The 26,417-nt window shown below is 43.0% G+C and overlaps 1 protein-coding gene and 1 long non-coding RNA gene across 9 annotated transcripts in view; both read left to right on the plus strand.

Moving 5' to 3' along the window:
• The first annotated feature begins 4,950 nt into the window (after positions 1-4,950).
• Positions 4,951-26,417, plus strand: part of RRM1 (ribonucleotide reductase catalytic subunit M1) — a 56,825-nt gene continuing 35,358 nt past the window's right edge. The window contains exons 1-7 of one of the 8 annotated variants that reach the window (XM_036325179.1): positions 4,951-5,083; positions 14,644-14,732; positions 19,284-19,461; positions 20,833-20,933; positions 21,943-22,002; positions 23,749-23,788; positions 24,045-24,207. In XM_036325179.1, coding sequence (XP_036181072.1) covers positions 5,065-5,083; positions 14,644-14,732; positions 19,284-19,461; positions 20,833-20,933; positions 21,943-22,002; positions 23,749-23,788; positions 24,045-24,207 — 650 coding nt within the window. In that variant the 5' untranslated portion in view covers positions 4,951-5,064. Of the gene's footprint in view, positions 5,084-13,715; positions 13,738-14,643; positions 14,733-16,689; positions 16,709-19,283; positions 19,479-20,832; positions 20,934-21,942; positions 22,003-23,748; positions 23,789-23,983; positions 24,208-26,417 lie in introns of those variants that run through there. The other 7 variants (XM_036325185.1, XM_036325180.1, XM_036325181.1 and 4 more) reach the window with 7 other exon arrangements.
• Positions 6,565-6,845, plus strand: LOC118664725. Its single transcript, XR_004970394.1, has 2 exons — positions 6,565-6,608; positions 6,746-6,845. It is a non-coding gene; the product is annotated as an uncharacterized LOC118664725 (long non-coding RNA).

Consider the following 26,417-nt stretch of genomic DNA (forward strand, 5'->3'; position numbering starts at 1 on the left):
AGATCCTGTGGTATTTATCCGCTCTCCAGTTCCATCCATGCTGTGGCAAATGGTAAGAGTTCCTTTTTCTTCTTCCTCTTCTTAAAGGATACCTTTCAGCATTTCATATAATGCTGGTTTGGTGGTGATGAACTCCTTTAGCTTTTTCTTATCCGTGAAGCTCTTTATCTGACCTTCTATTCTGAATGATAGCTTTGCTGGATAAAGTAATCTTGGTTGCAGGTTCTTGCTATTCATCACTTTGAATATTTCTTGCCACTCTCTTCTGGCCTGCATGCTTTCTGTTGAGAAATCAGCTGACAGTCGTATGGGTACTCCCTTGTAGGTAACTGACTGTCTTTCTCTTGCTGCTTTTAAGATTCTCTCTTTATCTTTTGCTCTTGGCATTTTAATTATGATGTGTCTTGGTGTGGTCCTCTTTGGATTCCTTTTGTTTGGGGTTCTCTGCGCTTCCTGGACTTGTAAGTCCATTTCTTTCACCAGGTAGGGGAAGTTTTCTGTCATTATTTCTTCAAAAAGGTTTTCAATATCTTGCCCTCTCTCTCCTTCTGGTACCCCTATAATTCTGATGTTGGTACGCTTGAAGTTGTCCCAGAGGTTCCTTACACTATCTTCATATTTTTGGAATCTCTTTTCTTTTTTCTTTTTCGGTTGGGTATTTTTTGTTTCTTTGTATTTCAAATCTTTGACTTGATTCTTGGGATCCTCTTGTCTGCTGTTGGATGTCTGTAAATTATTCTTTATTTCAGTCAGTGTATGCTTAATTTCTAGTTGGTCCTTTTTCATGTCCTCCATGGTCTCACTATACTTATTGAGGGATTCATTAAATTTATCGGCAGTTTCCATAAAATTCTTGAAAAACCTTATAAACGTGGCCTTGAACTCTATATCCAGTCGTTTGCTTTCCTCCATTTCTGCCATTTGTGACCTGTTTCTTTGTCTCCGCATTTTGGCTGCTTCTCTGTGTTGATAGAGTGGCCCTGCGCGTCAGGTGTCCTGTAGGGCCCAGTAGCTCAGCCTCCCCAGTTACCTGGGGTGGACACTCTTGGTGCACTCTTGGTGCCTTGGTTGTTGTAGGATCACTGGGAGGAATTGACTTCCAGGCCAATTGGCTGTGAGAATCAGCTGTGTCTGAAGTGGGAGAACTTCTGTGCTGAAGACACCCTTCTGGGGCAAGACTTGCTTCAGTGGGGCTTTGGTGCTCACTGAGTCTGCTCCCTGAGTGTGTCCCTTATGGATCTGAGGAGTTGCAATCTGGATGGTCCCCCTCTGACCACTGGGTACAGTGGCTCCTGGATCTAAGGAGGTGCTAATTCAGCCTCTGCCTGAGGCCACACAGCAGGAGCCACGAAGAGGCTCAGCTGTGAAGCAATGCAAGCCGCTGTGGGGCCTTGGGCCTTCTCTTGGAAGTTCCGGGTCTGCCTGGTTCGGCTGCAGTTAGGTACATTCACATGCAAAAGCCTCTGCCGCAGCCTGGGTGGGGCGGGGTCTCAGGGAGTCAAAGGGCGGAGAAAGCAGCTGTGGCTGATTCTCCTAAGGAGTCGCGCGTCTCAGTGACCCGATAATTGCTGCAAGCACCTCTGAGGGAAAGCCACACTCAAGTTCACCCGCTTCCCGACAGTCCAGCTTCTCCCCGTATGAGTCCTGGGTCCCCAGAGACTTCCTGGAACCGGAATTCAGAGCAGTTGGGAGCTTGTGATTCAAAAAAAACAGCTGCGTCCTCAGGTGCCACCCCCTTTCCGCGCGCGCACGAGCCGCCGTACCTCTGCACTTCACCTCCGCAGCTCCTCTGGCTCTCAGTGTGCTTTTCTTTCCTTCTAGTTGTAGAATTTACACTCAGCCAGGCTTCCTGTTGTTCTGGATGATGTCTGCTCTGTCCTTTGCGGTATTTTTCAATTGTTGTGGGAGGCGGCAATTTCCCGGTGTTTATCTATGTCGCCATCTTAGTTCTCCAATCTTCGCTTCTTCCAGTTTGAAACATTTTAACAAAAACCCCAGAAACCAGCTTTCAGCGAGCTGGGATCTCAGAGCTGGAGTCAGAGCTGGAGTTATACATTGTTTCGAACCAAAACAAACCAGATACCTACTTTCAGCAGCGGAGGCCTAAGAGGTGGAGCCTCAGAGCTAAAGCTGGCCCAGAATTAAAAAAAGAAAAAGAAAAAAACGAGCAGTTGGGAGCTTCAGTCACCCCCAGCCTGAAAACAGCCCTCAGCCCCTCACTCAGACTGGCCAGGCACCCCAGTGGGGACCCCCACCCTGAAGGGTGTGTGACCAGCTGCAAACAGCCCTCAGCCCCTCACCCAGGTTGGCCAGGCACCCCAGTGGGGACCCCCACCCTGATCCAGGACACCCTTCAGGGCAAACCAGCCAGCCCCACCCATGCACCAGGCCTCTACCCTATATAGTAAAAGGGTAATATGCCTCCCAGCACCGGGATCAGCGTGACAGGGGGCAGTGCCCAAACCCCCTGATCGCCCTGCAGCTCTGTGTGCGACAGGGGGTGGGGCCACAACCTCCCTATCCGCCCTGCTCTGTTCGTGACAGGGGAAGGCGCCCCAACCTCCTGATCAGCCCTGCTCTGTGCCTGATAGGGGGGAGCTCCCCAAACCCCTGATCGCCCTGCGGCTCTGTGTGTGACAGGGTGCGGCGCCCCAACCCCCTGATCGGTCCTGCTCTGTGTGTGATGGGGTAGAGCCATAACCTCCCCATCGGCCCTGCCCTGAGTGTGACAGTGGCGGCGTCCCAACCCCCTGATCCGCCCTGCTCTGTGTGTGACAGGGGGCGGCGCCCCAACTCCCCTATCGGCCCTACTCTCTGAGTGACACGGGGGAGCTCCTCAACCCCCTGATGGGCCCTGCTCTGTGCGTGACAGGGGGGAGCTCCTCAACCCTGATCGACCCTGCTCCGTGCGTGATAGGGTAAGGAGCCCCAACCCCCCTGATGGGCCCTGGTCTGTGTGTGGCATGGGGCAGCGCCCCAACCCCCTGATTGGCCCTGCTCTGTGCATGACAGGGGTTGGCGCCGCCACCTCCCCATCGACCCTGCCTTGAGTGTGACAGGGGGCGGTGCCCCAACCCCACAATCTGCCCTACCCTGAGCGTGACTGGGGGTGGCATCGCAACCTCCCCATCTGCCCTGCTCTGTGCATGACAGGGGGTGGCGCCCCAACACCTCAATCGGCCCTGCTCTGAGCCCGACCAGGGGCTGCACCTAGGGATTGGGCCTGCCCTCTGCCACCCGGGAGCAGGCCTAAGCCAGCAGGGTGTTATCTCCCAAGGGGTCCCAGACTGCGAGAGGGCAAGGCCAGGCTGAGGGACCCCCCTTCCCCCTGAGTGCACAAATTTTTGTGCACCGGGCCTCTAGTATTGTAATCACTGTGTGGTGCCAGATGGGTACTGGAAATATCATGAGGAACACCTTCCTAAAGTGTGTGATTATCTAACTACTATGCTGTACACCTGAAACTAATACAAAACAATACTGAATGTAAACTGTAACTGAAAAAAAACCCCAGGATTTTCACATTAAAAAAATTATTTTTCAGGGAGATTGGGATGCATCTGGAGGATACATACTGCCAAAGAATTATTACTATAAGACAATAAATAAAACATTTTATCCTTAAACACACAAAGACAACCAATGGGTCCGGGCTGACTGTCACTACTTGAGCCAGTTAAGCAAGCATTATTCCAATAATGCTGGCAGTATGGGAGAGCAGCAGGTCATCCACAAAAATCTGCTCTGCCCCTCCCCATAAACCAGCTGCTTACATTAGGTAGAAGGACAAAGATTATGTGGGAAAGTAAGAATTAAAGAATTATAGGCATGGGGAAGTAGGAAGGTATAATGGTTACAGGCAATGAGGGCTGGTGCCTCTGGGGTGCCTCCAGGCACCTCTGGGACCAGATTATTGACAATAAGGGGTGGGGGTTTGCAAAGGGTGGGTGCCTCTGGGACTATCTGAGGTCGTAAATCTTTCCATAATGATAGGCAGCCCTCAGAAAAGGAGGATGGACTGCATTCCGATGTTAGCGCCCAAGTCAGCCAGGTTAGAATGTGCTTTCTCTAATCGGAACAGAACAGTTAACAGAGCATGATTAATACTTCTTACAATTACAGCCAGTCCCCACTATTCTATTTCTGCCCCTACCAAAACCAATGCAAGATTTTAGGGAGGGAACGCCACATGAGGTTTCATAAAAATCAGTTTGTGTAGCCCAAATCACCAGCTTCTACATCAGTCACCAAGACATGTCTATTCTACCTCCACAAGGACGTTATGTGTGACCCGGTCTCTACCACTGTCCCCTGAAGAACTCTAAAAGCAAACGGATCTTGTCCCTTCTCAAAACTCTCCTGGGGCTCCCATTTACATCAGGGTAAAACCCTCGCCTAGCAAGCCTTTCCAATCAGACAGAGTAATGCTAGGCTTTCTGCTGACATAACAGGCCGGAGGCTCCCGGCCCTCCGGCTATGGATCCCAGGCTACAGCTCACAGCAGACGGCAGTCTCGTGTTATCAAAATAGTACAGGAGGCAAGATAAGAAAACGTGTTTTGGATGGTTGGCTTTTAGTTATTTCAAAATACTTGAACTGTCTTGACCTCAGCGGGGACGCAATGGCGAGAGCGGAGGGCCTGAGTGCTGGGTCCCGTCCCAGGCTCGGCTAAGACTTGGCGGCGAGAGATCAGTGTCGACTCCGTACCCCACGCAGGTGCAGGAGCGGCGCGGGCTGCTGGACGCTGCCCACACTTAATATGGCGGCGGGAGCGTCGCATTCCCGCCGGGCGTGCCCACACCCACTGCTGCCACGAAAGGGGCGTGGTTTCCTGGGCCCCGCCCACGTTCAAACGGTGGCTAATGAGCAAGGCTGACTTTCTGTAAAGCTGGTCCTTCCCACCGCCCGGCGCTGGCAGCGTAGCGTAGAGAACGTGATGCGTGCGACGTTGTTTTTTGCGTCTCGGGTGGCGGGAAGGAGATTCGGCTTGTCTTGCCTTTCTCTGCGGAGGAGAGAGCGCTGCAGACCTGAATCGCATCCGTATCGCCTCAGCTACCAGCCGGGATGCATGTGATCAAGCGAGGTGAGCGGCCGGGGAGGGGCCGATGGGACAGTGGAGGGCGGGTCAGGGGACGCGGCTGCTGGCGCCCGAGCAGTTGGCCGCGCCTGCCCGTCCGTCCGTCTCCGCCGCTTCCCGCCCTGCCCGCGCGGCTTCCCGCCATGTCAGCCAGCCGGGCCTGCAGGCGCGCCTCTGCCCCCTCCCCCATCCCGGCTCGATCTTCAGTCGGCGCCCCCTCGGCTTGGTCATCCAGCCGCGTCTCTAAAGAGTGACCCCTTCACCTTTATCGAGTATCCCCTGTGTGCGCCTAGCGTTTCCCAGGCAGCCTTTTCCTCACCGCGAGCCCCTGAGATAGGATTATCGGCTCCATTTTATAGATGAAGAAACTGAAGCGCAGAGAGAGGGAGAGAGAGGGGTCCGGTGACTGATGCCAAGTCGCCCAGTGAGTTGATGGTGAGGTCAGGGTTGGAAACCGACTTTTATTTGAAAACTGGGTTACTAGGGAAAAAAGGACTTTGTACCCCCCGAGGGCACCTATGAGCTCCCTGACCCATAGAAAAGATGTGGAAGGACGAGGATACCGTGAATAGAACCAGATCTCAGGCCCTAGCCGACTTGGCTCAGTGGATAGAGCGTCAGCCTGCGGACCGATAGGTCCCAGGTTCGATTCCGGCGGGGGGCACATGCCTGGGTTGCGGGCTCCATCCCCGGTGGGGGGTGTGCAGGAGGCAGCCGATGTTTCTATCTCTCTCTCCTTCTCCCTTCCTCTCTGAAATCAATAAAGAAATACATTTAAAAAAAAAGCCGTAACCGGTTTGGCTCAGTGGATAGAGCGTCGGCCTGCGGACTGAAAGGTCCCAGGTTTGATTCCGGTCACGCGCCTTGGTTGGGGGCACGTACCCAGTAGGGGTGTGTGCTGGAGGCAGCTGATCGATATTTCTGTAAAAAATCAATAAAAAATATTAAAAAAAAATAAAAAACCAGATCTCAGACAGACATATCCCCGGAGTTTGGATGTGGTGCCATTTGTTCCAGGTTTAGTCCCAGAAGAGGGTAGGGTAGGGACCTGCTGCCCTTCCCCCGAGGAGAAACTGAATCAGATTAGGGTGTCCCCGAGGCCTTTTGACAAGATGGGAGCCCGGAAGAGCCGCGGACTTGCATTCTCCTCAGCAGTTACTTCCCGTTAGACCTGCTGGCGCCTCCTTGGGGCCTGCCTTTTGCTTGGCTGTGACGTTATGAGGGACAGTCCCTGCCTGGGGAAAGGGTTTATTCATTTTCAGGTTGGGGAAGACTAGAGCAAAATGTACTTTTAATATACATGTATGTATTTGTTGATTTCAGAGAGGATTGGAGAGGGAGAGAGAGATAGAAACGTGAGTGATGAGAGAGAGTCATTGTTCGGCTGCCTCCTGCACGCCCCCTACTGGGGATCGAGCCCCCAACCCAGGCATGTGCTGTTGGCTGGAATGGAAGGCAGAATCGAACCTGGGCCCCTCCAGTCCGCAGACCAACGCTCTATCCACTGAGCCAAGCCAGCCAGGGCCAAAAGGTACTTTTAACACAGAACCATGCCAGGCCGATAGGAACAAGTCCTGAGTTGAATCGACTGATGCTAAAAGCCATTTTACAATATTTGGCACTCCGCAAATACTAGTTGGCTGACCGGATGTTTGTTTTATCCACTAGGTTCTGAGTTTCAAAGAGGGCACTTTATGCCCACACTAGCACTGGACCTGCCATGAAGAAATGCTCAAAGATTGAATGAGAATAAATTTTACTTTATTGATTTTATTTTTTAGAGAGAAAAGAAGGGGGAGAGAGAGAGAGAAGCATCAATGCGAGAGAAACATCGATTGGATGCCTCTTGCATACCCCTTACCTGAATCAGCCGGTAACCCCGCCCCGTACCCTGCCTCTCGGTGCATGGTGCGCTGCTCAACCAACCGAGCCACACGGGACAGTGGGAAGAATAATTATTTTAAAATATAGGATCCCCCCCCACGCTTGCCTCAGTGTGTTGAGCATCGACCTGTGGACCAAGCGGTCAAGGGTTCGATTTCTGGCCAGGGCGCATGCCCTGGTTGTGGGCTCCGCCCCCTACTAGAGGTCGTGCAGGAGGCAGCCAATCAATGATTCTTTCTCATTGATGTTTCTCTCCCTCTCCCTTTCTTTCTGAAATAAATAAAAATGTATTTAAAAAATATATAAATGTTTATGAAGCCCTGGTGATGGGGTGGCTCAGTTGGAGCATTGTCCTATACAACAGAAGGTTGCAGGTTCAATTCCCGCTGAGCCACTCTCGGGAGGCACAACGATGGATGCTTCTATCTCCCTTTCTCCCTTTCTTTCTCCTTCCTCTCCCTCTCCCTCCCCCCTCTCTCTCCCCTCTCTCATTTTTTCCTTCCCCTCCCCCCCTTTTTCTCTAAAATGAATAAAAACATATCCTTGGGTGAAGATTTAAAAAAAGGAAAATATAGGCTATAATGAATGCAGTTGGTAGGCCGGTAATTGATTTGGTTGTTGCCAGGTGGTTTAGCTATAGTTAAGAGATGAGAGAGAATCATTGACTGACTGCCTCCTGCACAGTGGTGGCCCTTCATCCTGTCTTTAGTATCTTTAGAACGTTCTCTGAATTTCCCTAGTCTCCCATTTTACCTGATGAGACCAAAAGACCTCAGACATGTACATCAAGTTTTTTAGACCTATAGAAAAAGATATGGAAGGATGAGTATGCTCTTATGGTAAATCTGTAACAGATGAACTGAAAACTTGTGGATGTAGATTACTGCGTGGGTAACACCTTTGTATTGAGTTTTTAATTTTTTGGGTTCACTTTCAAATACTGGAGTTTACAAAGTACTCCCCTACACAAGCTCTAAAAGACACGGCTTATTTTGTTTCTCATTCCTTCAGAGAACATAATTTGATCCAGAGGGTTTAGTAGAATCTTTCAGTGTAGCATTCAGCAAGGCTTGTTAATATACAACTTTGTATTTAGATTTGTTTATTTTATTTACGTTCAAGTTTTAATGTGCTTTTTATTTTTGGTATGTCAGTGTAGTAGCGGACTAACTCCTGTAGTTTTGTGAATTTCAATGTAATTATTCAGGAGGGCAACTGGTCATCAACCTGTAAGTACTTGTTGAATGTGCTAATATATCGCTAAGCACTTTGAGGGAAATATTAGAGGGAGAGGCAATTCCATCTTCAGAGATCTTAGGGTGGTTAGGGACATAGGAATAACCCATATGAAAATCCTATATAATAAAAGTGTAGTTTGCAAATGGTCCCCTTGACAGAGTTCTTCCAGGAGGTGGGCCAGGGGGTGGGCTGCCAGGGGAAGGGAGGGAGACCCCAGCTGGCTGGCAGCCTCTAGGGACCCTACCAGTACATGAATTTCGTGCACTGGGCCTCTGGTTGTTAGATATCCGAATTGGAATAGTAGATGAGTTTTTCTCGTCTGCTCTCTTGAGCTATTTTTCTTGTGGGAGAATATCATATTGCCTAGGGCAGTGGTCGGCAAACCGTGGCTCTTTGCCCCCTTGAGTGTGGCTCTTCCACAAAATACCACGTGCGGGAGCGCACGTACAGTGTGATTGAAACTTCGTGGCCCATGCGCAGAAGTCAGTTTTCGGCCTGGGCGAGTCTATTTTGAAGAAGTGGCGTTAGAAGAAGTGGTGGGTGTTGGTTGGTAGGGCGGTGGGAGATGCGGCGCAGGCGGGGGAGGTACATTGTTTTGAGGTATGTTCACCGAGGTCGACCCCTTTCAACTCTCCCATCCACACTCATCTTGTATACTTGTTTCAGATAGACGAGTGTGAATGGGAGAGTTGGAAGGGGTCAACCTCAGCGAACGTGCCTCAATCAGATTGAGGATGTTTTTAGCAAAGGCCAGCTTAGGAGTACCCTAATTAAGTTAATAACAATGTACCTACCTATATAGTTTAAGTTTAAAAAATTTGGCTCTCCAAAGAAATTTCAATCGTTGTACTGTTGATATTTGGTACTGTTGACTAATGAGTTTGCCGACCACTGGCCTAGGGAGATCAGGTTGAAAAATAAAAGTTGAGAACCATTGGAATAAATGCCGTGAAGCTGGTTTAGTTGTAAAGTGTGCTTTGGAATTTAGTAGTATAGTGTTTTCAAAACTTTTGATTGTAACTCATGGTAAAAATTACATTCTACATAATGACTTAGTAAACACATGCATGTGTATGTACACATACATAAAACTGAAACAAAAGTTTGCAAAATAACACCTTCTAAAGCACCCATTTGCACTCTGATCATCTCTCTTCTATTCCAGGTTCTTTATCTCCCTTCCCTCCCTCATCTCCTTTACAATCCACTGTATTATTTTACAAATCTGTGTGGATATTGTGCTCGGCACTGAGGTTACAGTGGTAAGTAGGTAGATGTAGTTTCTGCTTTCAGAGATATTGAATTCATGATTCCCATTTAAAGAAAGTTGTTTTATACTTAACTGTACTTCTCAACCAAAATTACTAGGATGTAAAGCAGATTACATCTGTTGTGGACAACTAACCCAAGATACTTGACCAGTACTATATGGTCTACATGTTCATATCCCCTTTTTTATCTTCAGTTCCCTCCTACCTCACAAATTTTCCCTTTTTTCCTTCAGTTCTTTCTGTTTCACAAGGAATATCAGAGGCCAAACACTCACTATAATTCCTTTTTGCCTTAATTTCTGACTAGGAAGATTATTCAATATAGGGCATCATTTTTAAACCTTCAAGGTCAAAATGTACAACTGATTACACACATAGTCAAGGATGTTTAACACATTAAGCGCCCTGTCAGTCACTGCTGACTGACACTATACTTTCCATCCGGAAGACAAAACAGACTGGGTGCTTTACATGTTAATACCTGGCTATGTCTACCTCAGTAAAGATACCAGATTTGGAAAAATACTTTTTCCTTTATTTACAGTAAATAAATACATAATCAGACAGTAAACAACTTGAAGGGAAATTGCTGGGGCTACTGCCAAAACAGGAAAAATCTTTAAATTCCCTTGTACAATTATTTTAGACAATAGAATTACTCTTGACCATGTCCTAGCTAATCAAGGTGGGGTTTGCACTGTTAATACCTTTTGTTGTACTTAAATAAAACACCTCTGGTGAAATAAAGATGGAATTAGATAAAGTCTAGACACAAGCCAAATGATTAAATACAGAACTCATTGACACTTCATGATTCTCTAATAAGCTGACTGCCATCAGTATTGCCTCCTGTTTCAGATCTAGTCTGCAAATTGGACTTAGCATTTTGTTTGTTATTACAGGGATTTTTGCAGTTATAAAACTTTGTTCTGCATAGCTTGATGTTATAAAGACAGTAAGCACTCTGATAATGGTTGCTCAACATTCTGAGATCATTAAGGCGAATGAAACTTCATAGGAGAAACCTAAAGAACTATAGAAGATGTTTGCCCTTAAACACGATAGTAAAGTCTTCCTTCCTCTGGCTTTTGAGGCTGGGTTGGAGCATGGGTTTGATTCCCAGACAGTGCACATATCCAGGTAGTGGGTTTGGGGTGCATAGGGGAAGCAACTGACCTATAATTCTCTCTTTCCCCCTCTCCTTCTCTAAAATAAATTGTTACACTGTAAATTGTTTAAAAGAAAAAGAAAAAGACCTCTGCTTTAGTGCTCTTGTTGCTCAAATGCGGCTTAAGGCTCCTAAGAAAAAAGAAAACCTCTTTCTTTGTTAGGGTTGCTGAAGGAGGAACACACAAGGCCAAAAGTGGTAAAGAATTTATAAATTTACTAGAGGCCCAGTGCACAGATTCGTGCACGTGTGGGGTCCCTTGGCCTGGCCAGCAATCGAGGCCTATTGGGGGGCCAGCCGGATGAGGGGAGGAACCCCAGGAGGTTGGCTAGCCGGCTGGGGGAAGGGGCCATGGGAGGTTGGCTGTGGGAGTGCACTGACCACCAGGGGCAGCTCCTGCATTGAGTGTCTTCCCCCTCGTGGTCAGTGTGGGTCATAGTGACTGGTCGACTGGTCATTCCGGTTGTTCTGGTCGTTCAGTCGTAATGGTCACTTAGGCTTTTATATATATATAGATTGTTACATCTGTGAGTAGAAGGGCTGCGACCAAAATGCATCACTGGAGCAGAGTAGGGGGAGTGGGATATTTATGTCTCTTGTGAAGGTCAGTTAAAGTAACCTATAGGGCCTGGTGTAGGCAGTCCACTGGAAACTGGGTGAGGCAATTTACTGGAAACTGAAGGCCGTTAATGAAACCTATAATGAAAATAACAGGAAAATCTCATGGAGCACAAGGATGTGCCTAACATTCCAGGGAAGGGCAAGAACCCCAAATGGGGCATAATGAAGCACAAGAATGTGCCTAACATTTCTTCCTAAATGGCACATGACATACTGGATATGAATCTTCCTGGCAACAAGGGGCCAGTGTTGCTTTTCATTTTCCATGTCGTTTTTAGGGTTTTTTTTTTTTGTTTGTTTGTTTGTTTTTAAATATATTTTATTGATTTTTTACAGAGAGGAAGGGAGAGAGATAGAGAGTCAGAAACATCGATGAGAGAGAAACATCGATCAGCCGCCTCCTGCACATCCCCCACTGGGGATTGCCTGCAACCCAGGTACATGCCCTTGACCGGAATCGAACCTGGGACCTTTCAGTCCGCAGGCCGATGCTCTATCCACTGAGCCAAACCGGTTTCAGCAGTTTTTGAGATCATTTTCCATTTTTGACATTTCATTTTTGATGATGCTTTTAAGGAAGGATCTTGATCAAAAGGGGAAAATGTGAAAAATAATATAAATAGAGCCTTTTTATTTTTAAAATATATTTTTATTGACTTAAGAGAAAAAGAGAGGGAGAGAGATAGAAATGTCAATGAGAAAAGAAAATCATTGATTGGCTGCCTCCTGCATGCCCCCTACTGGGGATCAAGCAGGTAACCTGGGCATGTGCCCTTGACTAGATTTGAATCCGGGACCCTTCAGTCTGCAGGCCAACACTCTGTCCATTGAGCCAAACTGGCTAGGGCATAAATGCAGCCTTTTTAAAATGGAGTTGGAGCTGCTATCCAGAGCAACTGCCTTGTGCATCTTATTCTTCAAACCTTTGGGGTGTGAAAACTGGGCAAAATAACCTTTGGACTGAGCCTAAAACAACATTGTATCCCAAAACAACTGTTATCAAAGATAACAAAACATGACTACTGGATAGAAAATAAACATTTACTTTATTTATTTTTAATATATTTTATTTATTTTTTACAGAGAGGAAGGGAGAGGGATAGAGAGTCAGAAACATTGATGAGAGAGAAACATCGATCAGCTGCCTCCTGGGCACCTCCTATTGGGGATGTGCCCACAACCAAGGTACATGCCCTTGACTGGAATTGAACCTGGGACCTCTTGGTCCACAGGCCAGCGCTCTATCCACTGAGCCAAACCGGTTAAGGCGGAAGGTGATCTTGATATGTAACAAATCCAAAATTAATAATTACCCTAGGAGAGTATTTAAGCCAACTTTATCATGTTGGTGTTAGAATAGGAACAGGTTTATAAGTCATTTAGCAATCAGTAAATACTTGACTACTATGTGCTAGGCCAGTGGTCGGCAAACTGCGGCTCGCGAGCCACATGCAGCTCTTTGGCCCCTTGAGTGTGGCTCTTCCACAAAATACCGACTTCTGCGCATGGGCCACAAAGTTTCAGTCGCACTGTTCATGCGCGCCTGCACGTGGTATTTTGTGGAAGAGCCACACTCAAGGGGCCAAAGAGCCGCATGTAGCTCGCGAGCCGCAGTTTGCCAACTTCTGTGCTAGGCCTTCTCCTTGGTCTGGACACTGGGGAATACATGCAAGTAAAATAAAACATGCAAAAAATCTTTTTCTTCTGAAAGTTATTCTAGTGGATTGATGGTGAGAGTCACAATAAACAAATACAATAGTCCCCTCTTATTTGTGATTTCATTTGCCTGCACTCAACCATGGTCCAGAAGTATTAAATGGAAAACTCCAGAAATAAGTTCATGCATTTTAAATTGTATGCTGTTCTTAGTGGCAGATGAAAACTTGCACCATCAGGCTTTTCATCTCATCTGAGACTTGAATCATCTCTTTATCCAGCATATACATTATATGCACTACTTAGTTGTCTCACCATGACTTTTATTTTACTTAACATTGAGAAACCGTAAGAGAATTTATGCTGGTGAGTCAGCTATGTCAAAGGGAACGTGTTCTCAGCTTAAGGAAAGAAAAACGTATACTGAGATTGCTCAGAGCTATGGTAAGAATGAATCTTCTATCCATGAAACTGGAAGTTTTGTCGAACCTCAGATTGCAAAAGTTACCATAACAGTCCATGATAAATGCTTAGCTAAGATGGAAAAGGCATTACATTTGTGGATGGAAGACAGACAAAAAACGTGTTCTGATTGATGTCAGCATGTTGCTCCAGAAATCATCAAGCTTATACGAACATTTCAGCAAGGCATTTGTAAAACAAATGGCACCACATCCTTTATCGCAATTAATGGATGGTTATGAAAATTTAAGGATATGTTTGGACTGAAAAATATAAAAATTATCCAAAAGGCTGCATTTCCTGATAAGCTGCTGCCGCCACATTTCCTGCAGTGTTAAAGAAGTTGGTTGAGAAGAAAGGTAAGTATGTAGAGGAAAAAAACATACAGGGAATGCCCCCCAAAATGTAAACATACTTTAAATAATTATAAAGGCAGTTTTATTAAAATACATTTCTTTTCAAAATGTAATAAAAATCAGCTGTTAAAGTGTGCATACATTTATTGGGGGTACCCTATATATAGTAGGGCTTGGTAATGTCTGGTTTCAGGCATTCACTGGGGGTCTTGGAATGGATAAGGGGGACTACTATAAAATGTAGAGTATGTCATGATAAGTGCTGTGGAGAAAAATAAAGCATAGAAGGAGGAGGAGGAGGATAAGGCTGTGTTTGGGGTATTAAAATTTAAAATAGCGTGATCAGGGAAAGCCTCATTGAGAAGATTATATTGAGCAAAGACCTGACATCAGTAGAAATAGCAAAGAGGCCAGTGTAAAGTGAGGAAGGTGGGAGAGTAGGAGGTGAAGTGAGGAAAAGAGGTATACAGGACAGATTTAGGAATCTGCATTATTGTAATAATTTTTAATTTGATTCTGAAGGAGATGATCAACCACTATTGGGAATTTGGAGGGGGTAATGACATGACTTGGATGTAAGGTTTTTTTTTTCTTTTCTTTTTTTGATGTAAGTTTTAAAGAATAATTCTGGCTGCCAATGGGACAAGGTGAGAAACAGATCAGTCATTTGGGAAGTTATTGTAAGAATCCATCTAATTTATAATGAAAGGGAAGAGAAGATTTTCAGAATAGAATTCCTACTCTTTGAAGATACATAAATAATATCTTGATGAATCTACTGGGGGGCTGAATCTTATAATAGCATTCTATGTTGGTCAATTTTAAAAGTTCATGTATTGATTACATTTGATTCTTTTACATTGCTATCTTAATAAGTGCTAACATGAATTGTATGGTTTGATTCTTCAGATGGCCGCCAAGAACGGGTCATGTTCGACAAAATTACATCTCGAATCCAAAAACTTTGTTATGGACTCAATATGGACTTTGTTGATCCTGTAAGTAAATATGGTTTATATCTTGGGTTTCTTGCTTCAAGTGATTCTTTTTACTTGTTTCTTATCTCTGGCCTTTCTTTCACTTCATATATATTTTGATTTGGGGTATTCTGCTTATGATCTTGGGTTTAAATGTTAACACATTGCTCAAATTTTTTTCTTTTTCTTTTCTTTTTTTTTTTTTTATTGCTTAAAGTATTACAAAGGGTATTACATATGTGTCCATTTTATCCCCCCGCCCTAGACAGTCCCCTAGCCTCCCCTATCCCCCAATGTCTTATGTCCACTGGTTATGTTTATATGCATGCATACAAGTCCTTTAGTTGATCTCTTACCCCCCTACCTCCTGCCCCCCAACCCTCCCCGGCCTTCCTGCTGCAGTTTGACAATCTGTTTGAGGCAGCTCTGCCTCTGTATCTATTATTGTTCAAAAGTTTATAATGGTCTCTATTATCCATGTCAAATTTTTTTTTCTTCTAAATTTTGGTTCTGGGCTCTGAATTCTGACTTTTCAGAGAACTAAAAAGTGAACAGAGGAAAATTTGACATTGGCATTTTGTTAGAGACATCTTTGAGTAAATTGTTTTATTTATAAGAAAAAAAGCCTGTAGTAAAGCTTGTTCTGAAATTGTGATCATTTGGGTAGAAACTGGTTTGAAATTTGCTTTTTTGTTATCTATGTAGAAAGAATGCATTTAAGTAATATAAAGTAGATTTCATGGGTAACATTTAAATTAAGGAAAACAAACTATTCATAAGCAAGTTGTTCTTCTTTTCTTACCTTCCATAACTCCTCTACTCTAGACCTTCATCATCCCTTACCTAGACTGCTGTCTCTAGTGGTCTCTAAAGTCTCCTCCTGGTCTTCCTCTAATCTTGCCTCCTTCAAATGCATCTTCCCCATGACTTCCAAAATCATCTTCCTAAAATGGAGTCTTTAAGACACTTTTTTCCAAACCCACTCATGTTGCCTCAGCCTTATTTAGGCATATTATCTCTACTTCTATAGCACTTGTGTTAGCCCGATAACATTGACCACAGAATATGGAAATTAATTACATGTCTCTCTTCTCCCTTACAATTGAGGGTGGCTTGTATCTTATTCTTGTGGTATCCACACTGCATGGCACATATATAACTAGACACTTGATAGTGAATTGACCAAAATGGTCAAAAGAAAATAATTTTATACAACTTTAAAATGTTTTTATTACAAATTGTCTTTTACTTTTAGGAACTCTAGACAGTAATTAGAATAGTAGAATGTTAAAGTTGGAATGAACCTGAGAGATCATCCTATTTCATCTTCTTTACTTTGTAGATAAGTAAGGACCAAAGAGAAAGGGGAGTTACTTATATAAGCTAGTGGGGGTATAACGAGAACAACTGAGGTCTCCTGACATAAGATATTCTACTAGTATTGCCTCATGCAGTACCACATTTCACTGTACAGGGTGCTGCTGTAGCAGACTCAAGCTTTCTGGGGTAGATTCAGCTGAAATAGTCTGTATACTATTGTGTCTAGCACTGTTAGCATACAGATGTTATTTTATTCTATGTTTTGATTACTTGCCGTGTAGCATCAGAAACTATTCAGAAGGCTTCACTATTTTTAAAAAAATTGTTGACACTATTACAGGTGTCTCCCATTTTCACCCCCTTTACCCAGCTTCACCCAGCCTCCACCCCACTGCCTTTGGCCATGTCCACACTTGTTTGTGTCCATTGGCTATGCATATATGTTCTTTGGCTAATCTTTTTACCTTCTGTCATCCAGCCCCCCAACCACCACTCCCTCCCCCTGCCCTCTGACCTCTGTCAGTCTGTTCCATGTATCCATGCCTCTGGTTCTATTTTGTTTGCCTGTTTATTTTGTTCATTAGATTCCACGTGTAAGTGAGATCATATGGTATTTGTCTGTTGGTTTATTTCGCTTAGCATAATAATCTCCAGGTCCATCCATGCTGTTGCAAAAGGTAAGTTCCTTTTTTTTTTTTTTTTTTATAGCCACATAGTATTTCCCCAGTTTTTTTATCCACTCATCTAATAATGGGCACTTGGGCTATTTCCAAATCTTGGATATTGTAAATAACAGTGTAATTTATATAGGGGTGCATGTATTCTTTTTGATTGATGTTTCAGGATTCTTAGGATATATTTCCAGAAGTGGGACCACTGGGTCAAAAGGCAGTTCATATTTAATTTTTTGAGGAAACTCCATACTGTTTTCATTAGTGGTTGCACCAGTTTGCATTTCCACCCGCATTGTACAAGGGGTCCCTTTTTTCTACATCCTCGCCAACACTTGTTGTTTGTTGATTTATTGATGGTAGTCATTCTGGCAGGTGTGAAATGATATCTCTCTGTGGTTTTAATTAGCATCTCTGATGATTAGTGAAGTTGAGCATTGGATTGTTTATCTCCCTGGTGAGTTGTGTAATTTTTAATATATTTTGGAAATGAACCCCTTATCAGATGTATCATTGACAAATATGGTTCTCCCATACAGTGGGTTTCCTTTTCATTTTTTTTTAAATATGTTTTTATTGATTTTTCACAGAGAGGAAGGGAGAGAGATAGAGAGTTCAGAAACATCGATGAGAGAGAAACATCGACCAGCTGCCTCCTGCACACCTCCCACTGGGGATGTGCCCGCAACCAAGGTACATGCCCTTGACCAGAATTGAACCTGGGACCTTTCAGTCCGCAGGCCGACGCTCTATCCACTGAGCCAAACCGGTCTTGGCCCCTTTTCATTTTGTTGATGGTTTCCTTTGCTGTACAGAAACTTTTTAGTTTGATGTAGTTCCATTTGTTTATTTTTTCTTTTGTTTTCCTTGTCCTAGGAGATATAACAGCAAAAATGTTGCTACAAGACATATCTGAGGTTTTACTGCCTATGTTTTCTTCTCGGATTTTTATGGTTTTGCGACTTACATTTAAGTCTTTTGTCCATTTTGAGTTTATTCTTGTTTATGGTATAAGTTTGTGGTCTAGTTTCATTTTTTGCATGTGCCTGATTTCACTACATTTTTACTGAACATAATTTGACTGCAGAATCTGAGAAAAAAGTGATCAGGAGCAACTTGATCCTAGGTAAAATGTAATTAGAATAGATTGTAAGCTAATAATGACACTTTTTTTTTGAAGGGGTCATGTTTTGGTCAACTGGGCAATACATTTATTTTCTGTTGGATTAAGCTTTTTTACAGAAACCTTTAGTGAACACATATACACAATTTAGTGTTTGTTTTTCTTAAAAATGTATGGGAATAACGTGTACATTGTGCATTTTTATATATGTGTGTACATATATGTGTATATATACATACACACATATATACATATATATATATATTGATTGATTGATTTCAGAGAGGAAGGGGAAGGGAGAGAGAGATAGAAACATCAGTGATGAGAGAGAATCATTGATCGGTTGCCTTCTGCACGCCCCACACTGGGGATTGAGCCCGCAACCTGGGCATGTGCCCTGACTGGGAACCGAACTGTGACCTCCTGGTTCATAAGTTGATGCCCAACCACTGAGCCACGCTGGTTGGGCTACAGTGTGTATTTTTGGAAGGGGAACATCTTACAATATGGTCTTGAAAACTGAAATATAATAAGGTTGAATGGGATGAGAAAGAAGACTTAGCTGATAACCTTGGACAAGTCCAAGTAACCTAAGCCTCAGGTTTCTCATGTAAAATGGTGATAGGAATAGTATCCATTTCACAAGGTGATTGTGAAATGTCAGAGATTATGAAAGATGAGACACTTTGTAATTTGTGAAGTGCTAAAGAAAGAGTAACTATTAAATTATAGATGACTCAGCTCCAATCCTAATTTATACCTTCATCTCTAATTGGAATGATTAAAGTTTGATTCATTTACTTTCCTGCACTTGTCTGTAGGTAGATTTTGGGGGAAGTGGGTCAGTATGTAGCTGGAACCCTGATTACTTAGGGAGAATGTGAATTAAAAATGGGGAAATACTTAAAGAATCACTGGGCTGGTGTGGCTTAGTTGGTTGGGCGACATCCCATGCACCAGGAGGTCAGTTAGATTACCGGTCAGGGCACATGTCTGGTTGAGGGCTTGATCCCCAGTAGGGGGTGTGCAGGAGGCAGCCAATCAATGATTCTCTTCCACCATTGATGTTTCTATCTCTGTCCCTCTCTGAAATCAATAAAAATAGATTTAAAGAGTAGAAAAAAAAAAGAATCATTGCTCTGTTTTTAGCTGTTTCCCTGTGAGGCTGTTCATCTTTGTCAACTATGAAATACCTATACTTAGGTATTTTAAAATTTATTATTATTTTTTTTTAGTGACATCTCTTCACTGTGTATGTAGTATGCATTTTCTGGCAGTTCTGTTGGTTTATGAATTCTCATTATGAGGTTTCCCGCTGCTAACCATTCTAAGATTTTTTTTTTAAAAGGAAGTTGACTGTTTATTTTGATATACATTTGATTGTTTTCTTTATTGCCATCCTAAGGAAGCTATTGTTTTTTGGGAAAGCTCAAGTAATTCTTGGTTTTGTTTTTATAGGCTCAGATCACCATGAAAGTAATCCAAGGTTTATACAGTGGGGTCACTACTGTGGAACTAGATACTTTGGCTGCTGAAACAGCTGCAACCTTGACTACTAAGCACCCTGACTATGCCATTCTGGCAGCAAGGATTGCTGTCTCTAACTTGCATAAAGAAACAAAGAAAGTATTCAGTGGTGAGTCTAGAGGAAAGGTTAGAAATAATTTAATATTCCTAGAAAATTTATAAGGGTACTAGAATGACAAAAGAAAAGTTACATCTTGTTTTTAAAAAGCAAGTTAGTGGCAGAGGGGGCACTAGAACTTCCCATTCCCCCATGCTGCTGACTTGCTGAATGGAAAGGTCAGTGGATCTTTTTGTTTTCTTGTATGCACGCTTTTTTCCCTTTCTTTCTTTTTGAAGCCCATTTTGAAGTAGTTGGTGGTGATGTGCTCAGAAAAATGAGTAGCACATATTGACAAGTTCTGCATTAAACAAAATGGTGCAGTTAATCTTGTGTCCCATTAGCAAATACTTTACTCAGTTGCTGCCATTTTATAGCTCAGGGAATGTGGGCAAGGGAAGGTTAAATAATTTGTTTGGTATATAAAAAGTGGTATATAATAAGTCCAATAGTAAGACGATGACAGAAATCTTTGGCTCTTGATTCCAGATCTGTTGTGCTGGGCCTCAAACAGTGTATTTTTCCCTCTTTAGTAGATATATTGTAAACATATCAGTTCTCCCAGAATTGTATTGATATATACAAGTCCATTTCAATAAAAATGCCAACATTGTGAGTGTGTGTGTGTATTATACATAAATACAGAGAGCCAATTAATGCTATGATGCCTTAAAGAAGAGCAAATGAAAGAGCTTACTAAATGTGCATTTACAGATGTGAACTGCTTAGTATGATAGATTCTGAATTTCAAGTTGAAATTTTATTAGGGTAAAAAATTTGAGAAGAGATTATAATTTCTGCTTTTTAAAAAATTTTTCAACCAATAATTCTCAATGGGGTTGTGTATTAATCACCTGGGAATCTTTTTCAAAGAGCCTATGTTCAGCCCTGGCTGGTGTGGCTCAGTGGTTGCAGCATTGGCCTGTGCACCAGAGGGTCCAGGGATTGATTTCCGGTCAAGGGCACATACCTAGGTTGCAGGTTTGATCCAAGGGTGTGTGTGGGAGGCAACCAATGGTTGTGTCTCTCTCACATCAATGTTTCTCTCTCTTCTCTTCCCCCCCCTCTTTTCCCTTACCCCCGCCCTTCCACTCTTTCTAAAAAAAAATCAGTTGAAAAATATCCTCACTCCTGTTTTTATTTAACAAAAAGTAAAAACAATAAGCCTATGTTCACTCTAACTCTGGAAGCTTGTTTTCTCAACTGAGGCATTATATATTCAGCATGTATATCTTTGTTGAGCACTTTCTATGCTAAGCCTTGAGGTGGACTAGGATGAAAAAAATGATTTGAGAACCATTGTTTTAAACTATTACTGGAAGAGTGAATTAGCTCTCCATTAAGTGGTTTTGACATTTTTATTTTCTGTTGTATTTTTTTTAGATGTGATGGAAGACCTCTACAACTACATAAATCCACATAATGGCAAACACTCTCCCATGGTGGCCCAGTCAACACTGGATATTGTTTTGGCAAATAAAGATGTATGTGTAATGCTTTCCTGGTGAAAAAAAATATTTTAAAATATATTTTTATTGATTTCAGAGAGGAAGGGAGGAGAGAGAGAGAGAAACATCAATGATGAGAATCATTGTTTGGCTGCCTTCTGCATGTCCCCCACTACACAGGCATGTGCCTTTGGCAAGAATTGAACCCAGGAACTTTTGGTCCACAGGCTAATACTCTATCCACTGAGAAAAACTGGCTAGGGCATAGGTTTTTCTTCTTTTTTTTTTTTTTAAGCAACAGCACATTTTAAAAATGTAAATACTATAAAACATATAGATAAAAAAGTAATTCTCTCTCCTTCTCTGAATACTAGCTTTCCTCTTTAGAAACAACATTTTATTATTTTAAATATATTTTTCCAGGGCTATTCTGTAATACATGTGTGCATACACATAAATTTTTCCTTTATGTGTATGTGCACAGTGTTCTTACTGATACTTTATTACAGATAGTTCTGTATTAGTATTTATGACTTAATCCTATTCTTTTGAAGAGCTGCATAGTATTCTATTTTATAGAAATGTTGTCTATACGTTAATTGCTCTAGTGGTGAATATTTGTTTTCCATTTTTTGCTGAAGTGGATATCCTTGTATGGTAGTGTTTTGCTTATAGAGTACATTGGTAAGATAAATCCTTTAAGTGGAATTGCCGAGACAAAGAGTGTGAGCATTCAAAATATTAGGGAACATTGCCAAACTAATTCCTAACAAGGTTGCTCAGGTAAAAATTTGAAAGATCTTGCTCAATAACTTAAAAGTGATCTACTTGAGTATATGTTTTTAAGCCTAATTAGGATACTGAATTTATATAAATTTTTTAAATTAACATTAGATGTGGATTTCTGTTCTATAACAATAATACTTAGTGGTACCTCTTTATTATCCTATGTCATTTTTAATTCTGGAGTCAGGGCTGAACTGTTGATTTTGTGCAAATAAGTTTAATTATTTTAATTATGGGATCTTTTTTTTACCTTCATCAGCGCCTGAATTCTGCCATTATCTATGACCGAGATTTCTCTTATAATTACTTTGGCTTTAAGGTAAATAATGGGTTTCAAATATACGGGAATTTCTCCTTAAGTCAGGAAATACAGGTTTTTGTTTATGTTTAGTGATACAGTTATAAGGGCAATAAGTTGATGGAAGTTGGGATGTACCTAGGGAATTAGTGGGGTAGATGGATAGTGGTTGTTTGAATTAAAGAAATATAGCTTACCCATTTGCAATTTTCAGAGTTTCTAAATATTACTTCTGGATTACCTGAGGAGTTATGCAGATAATTTGCCATAATGATTCGATATTGTTTTACTGTTTATGCAACAACTATTGAATCCCTACTGTGTGCCAAGTGCTTTTCTAGGTACTTTCGTGTTGGTAAACTGTGATTGAGAACCTGAATGTTGGTGTTAGACCTGGGTTCGAATCTTGGCTCTACTTTTTTTTCCCCTCTTTCCTTTTCTTAAATTTAATTTACTACTGCTTAAAACAATTATACAAGTTTCATGTGCACAATTCCACAACACATCATCTATACATTATTTTGTGTGTTCACCACCCCAAGTCTCTTTCCATCACCATTTATGCCCTCATACCCTTCTCCACCTCTCCTCCTCAATCCTCCCCATGGCAGTCACCACACTGTTGTCCATGTCTATGCATTTTTCTCTCTTTGTCTCAGTTCCTCCACTGCCACCTCCTACTCCACACCCCAGGTTCTGCTCTACTTCTTACTAGCAAGTTACTTAATCTCTCTGTGTTTAGTTTCCTCATCTTAGAATGGGGATAGTATAATATAATTTTTTTTCTTCAGAATCTTTTATTAAGCTTAACTAGAGGTCCGGTGCACGAAAATCGTGCAGGGGTGGGGTGAGGGTCCCTTAGCCCAGACTGCACCCTCTTCATTCCAGGACATCCCTCTTGCAATCTGGGATAGCTGGCTTCTAACCGCTTGCCTGCCTGCCCGCCTGATTGCCCCTAACTGCCTCTGCTTGCCGGCCTGACCACCCCCTAATTGGTGCCCTCCCAGCCTGGTTGCCCCCTAACTGGTCCCCTGCCAACCTGGCCTCCCCCTAACTGCCCCCCTGCTGGCCTCGCCACCCCTAACTGCCCTCCTGCTGGCCTGTCTCTACCCCCCCCCCCCCCCAACTGCTTCCCTGCTAGCCTGATCGCTCCTAACTGCCTCTGCCTTGGCCCCCACCACTGTGGCTTTGTCTGGAAGGATGACTGGAAGATGTCCAGTCTAATTAGCATATTACCCTTTTATTAGTATAGATAGTCTACATCCCCAAATCATCTCTACCCATTCTCCATCTCACTTTGTACTCTCCAGACACAGTGACTCTCTTGCAAAAGTTATGATTTTCAGTCATTCAACCTTTATAATTCTGGCATTGCACGGTGGTTTCCATCTGTATAATATAATTTTAACAACAAATTCTGTTGAGGATAAGTGAGTATGTTGCTTAGATCAATGCCTAGCCTGTTATAAGTACTTTATACCTGTTAACCATTGTGATGATGGTGAATACTGTAACTTCTGCTATTGATGTTATACATATTAATATAGAGCTGACTTTCTCCAGAAATTTTCATGCAGTCTTTACCAAAACAAATAGCCAATTGATAATGTTCCAACTGAAGTTAGTAAGAGTAAATATATTATTACTTTCATTTAAAATTTTATGAAAACCGAGAAGATTTAAGTAGATTGACTCATTGTGAATGTTATATCTACTGTGTCTTTAAGAACTGTTCTGGACGTTTTTTGGTTGCTTTGCTTTTTCTAGACGCTAGAACGGTCCTATTTGTTGAAGATCAATGGAAAAGGTGAGAATAAAGATGTTTGTGTGTTTTATTTTCTGTGCATTATACTGAATATAGAGCTTTGAGCTATTTGCCTTAATATTTCTGTCTAAACTCTGACTAACATTTTTAACTTTAGGTCTAGTTTATGAATAATTGTCCTGCTTTTTTTTTTTTTTTAATTGTCTGCCTTTTAAAATTGTTTTCTTTTTGACTCAGGTACATGTCTAGCCTAGTTTGTCTGACATGTTCCATCATGTGAAAACTCTTTTGATTTTAGTGGCTGAAAGACCACAACATATGTTGATGAGGGTATCTGTGGGGATTCACGAAGAAGATATTGATGCTGCTATTGAAACATACAACCTTCTTTCTGAGAGGTGGTTTACCCATGCCTCTCCCACTCTCTTCAATGCTGGTACCAACCGCCCACAACTTTCTAGGTATGTATGCATCATCTATAGTCAGTTTTAAAATTCCGAAATGGTTTTGACTAGGCAAATAAATGTTGGCCTGAACAACTAGGCAGTTGATCACAGAAATGTTTAATGAACGTTTAAATCACTTCTGCTCTGATTAAATGAGACTTGCATTCTGGAAACATCTCTTTAGTGTGGTAAATGAATTAGAGGGGGACAAATGCTGATAATGAATTTTAAGCTTGATTCCAGTGATGGTTGCTCAATTCTGTGAATATACCAAAAGCCATTAATTGTACACATTAAATGGGGAATATTATGGTATGTGAATTTATATCTCAGCCAGGTTTTGAAAAAAGTAAATACTGCCTGGCCAGTATTGCTCAGTGGTTGAGCGTCGACCTATGAACCAGGAGGTCATGGTTCGATTCCAGGTTAGAACACATGCCCGGGTTACAGGCTTGATCCCCAGTGTAGGACGTGCAGAGGCAGCTTATCAATGATTATCTCTCATTGATATTTCTATCTCCCTCTCCCTTCCTCTCTGAAATCAATAAAATACATACATATATATGTGTGTGTGTGTGTGTGTGTGTATGTATATGTATATATATTGTGTGTGTGTGTGTGTGTATTTATATTTATATATAAAGAGCCAGGGTCTGTAACATCCACAATGACCAAAGGCTGAACCGAACACCAGAAGTCAGTGCTGGTTTGCCGTGGCGACCCAGCACTGACTGCCAAGGGGACTGCGGATCAGGCCCGGAGAGAGGCACGAAGACAAAGGCAGGGTCTGATCCGCAGCCTCACTAGCAGCTGTTTATCAGCCGTTCCCTCTCTCTTTCTCTCTGGCCTTTGCCAGCAACCGCACATCTGTTTCTCTCCGGGCCTCCTTGGGGGCTGCTGATCAGCCCCGCCTCTTTGATCAGGCCCAGAGATAGGCCTGTTGACGCTGACTGGCATTGAAACTGACCGATGAGAACCTATCCTGGTGAAGTGCCAGGAGGCAATGGCTGCCTAAGAAGCAGAGCTTTTAGCGCTGACTGGCCTCGAAACCAACCAGTCAGAACTTAATCTGGGTGAACTGCAAAGGCAGAACCTAAGGTGGAGGCTGAGGAGGGGTTTTAAGGGCAACAGCTGTTTGATGTAAGGTGTAAGAAAGTGGTTCAATTTTTTAATGACCGGTTTGGCAGTATAGTGCATATGGCTGGCTATCAATCCAGATATAGATGTCTGCCAAGAGCATCTCCTCCTGCTGAAAAAGGCTCCCTCCCCCCATTTTACGCAATCCTATCCTACATAATTTATACTAATAAAAGGGTAATATGCTAATTAGACCGGGTTGACCGGCCATCTTCCGACGTCCAACTTCCTTCTGGACAAAGCCATAGTGGTGGGAGCTGAGGCAGAGGCAGTTAGGGGTGATCAGGCCGGCAGGGGAGGGCAGTTGGAGGTGAGATCAGGCCAGCAGGGGAGGGCCATTGGGGACAAGATCAGGCTGGCACAGAGGGCAGTTAGGGGCAATCAGGCAGGCAGTCAGGTGAGCGGTTAGGAGCCAGCAGTCCCATATTGCGAGAGGGTCCAGGCTCGGCTGAGGGAACCGGCCCCCCCCCCCCACATGAATTTCATGCACCGGGCCACTAGTATATAATAATAAAAGCGTAATATGCTAATTAGACCCGATGTCCTTCCAGATGACCTTCTAGACGAAACTGGGCCTTTGAGTGAAGCCCAGGTGCCGGAGGGAAGTGGTGCTGGCAGCTGGGGGGAGGAAGGCCTACTCTTGCACGAATTTCGTGCATCGGGCCTCTAGTATCTATCTATCTATCTATCTATCTATCTATCTATCTATCTATCTATAAGTAAATACTGCCAGCTAATTAAGGGATGTTTATAGTAGTCTGTACTAGAGATTATGGTAATTTGGATTAGGAGGTGAAAGTAGAGATGGAAAGAAATAGATTCAAAAGATAGTTTTGGAGGTAAAATTGACAGAATTTGATGACGTTTTGGATATGATGAGCCAAGGATTGTTTCTGAGTTTATGTATAGGTAGAGTAAGAAGATGAATAGTGATGCTATTTTTTGGAAAGGGAACACTGGAACAGAGTCCAATAATCTGTAAAAAACAAAGCAAACAAACAAAACACCCTTAGCAAGCTGATTCATTCCAGGAATTCAAGGATGTGCTATCAAGAGTATATTAATGTACTCCATTGCACTAATATTTT

This window comes from Myotis myotis, unplaced genomic scaffold, assembly GCF_014108235.1.
Source record: "Myotis myotis isolate mMyoMyo1 unplaced genomic scaffold, mMyoMyo1.p scaffold_m19_p_10, whole genome shotgun sequence".
NCBI classification, from domain to species: Eukaryota; Metazoa; Chordata; class Mammalia; order Chiroptera; family Vespertilionidae; genus Myotis; species Myotis myotis.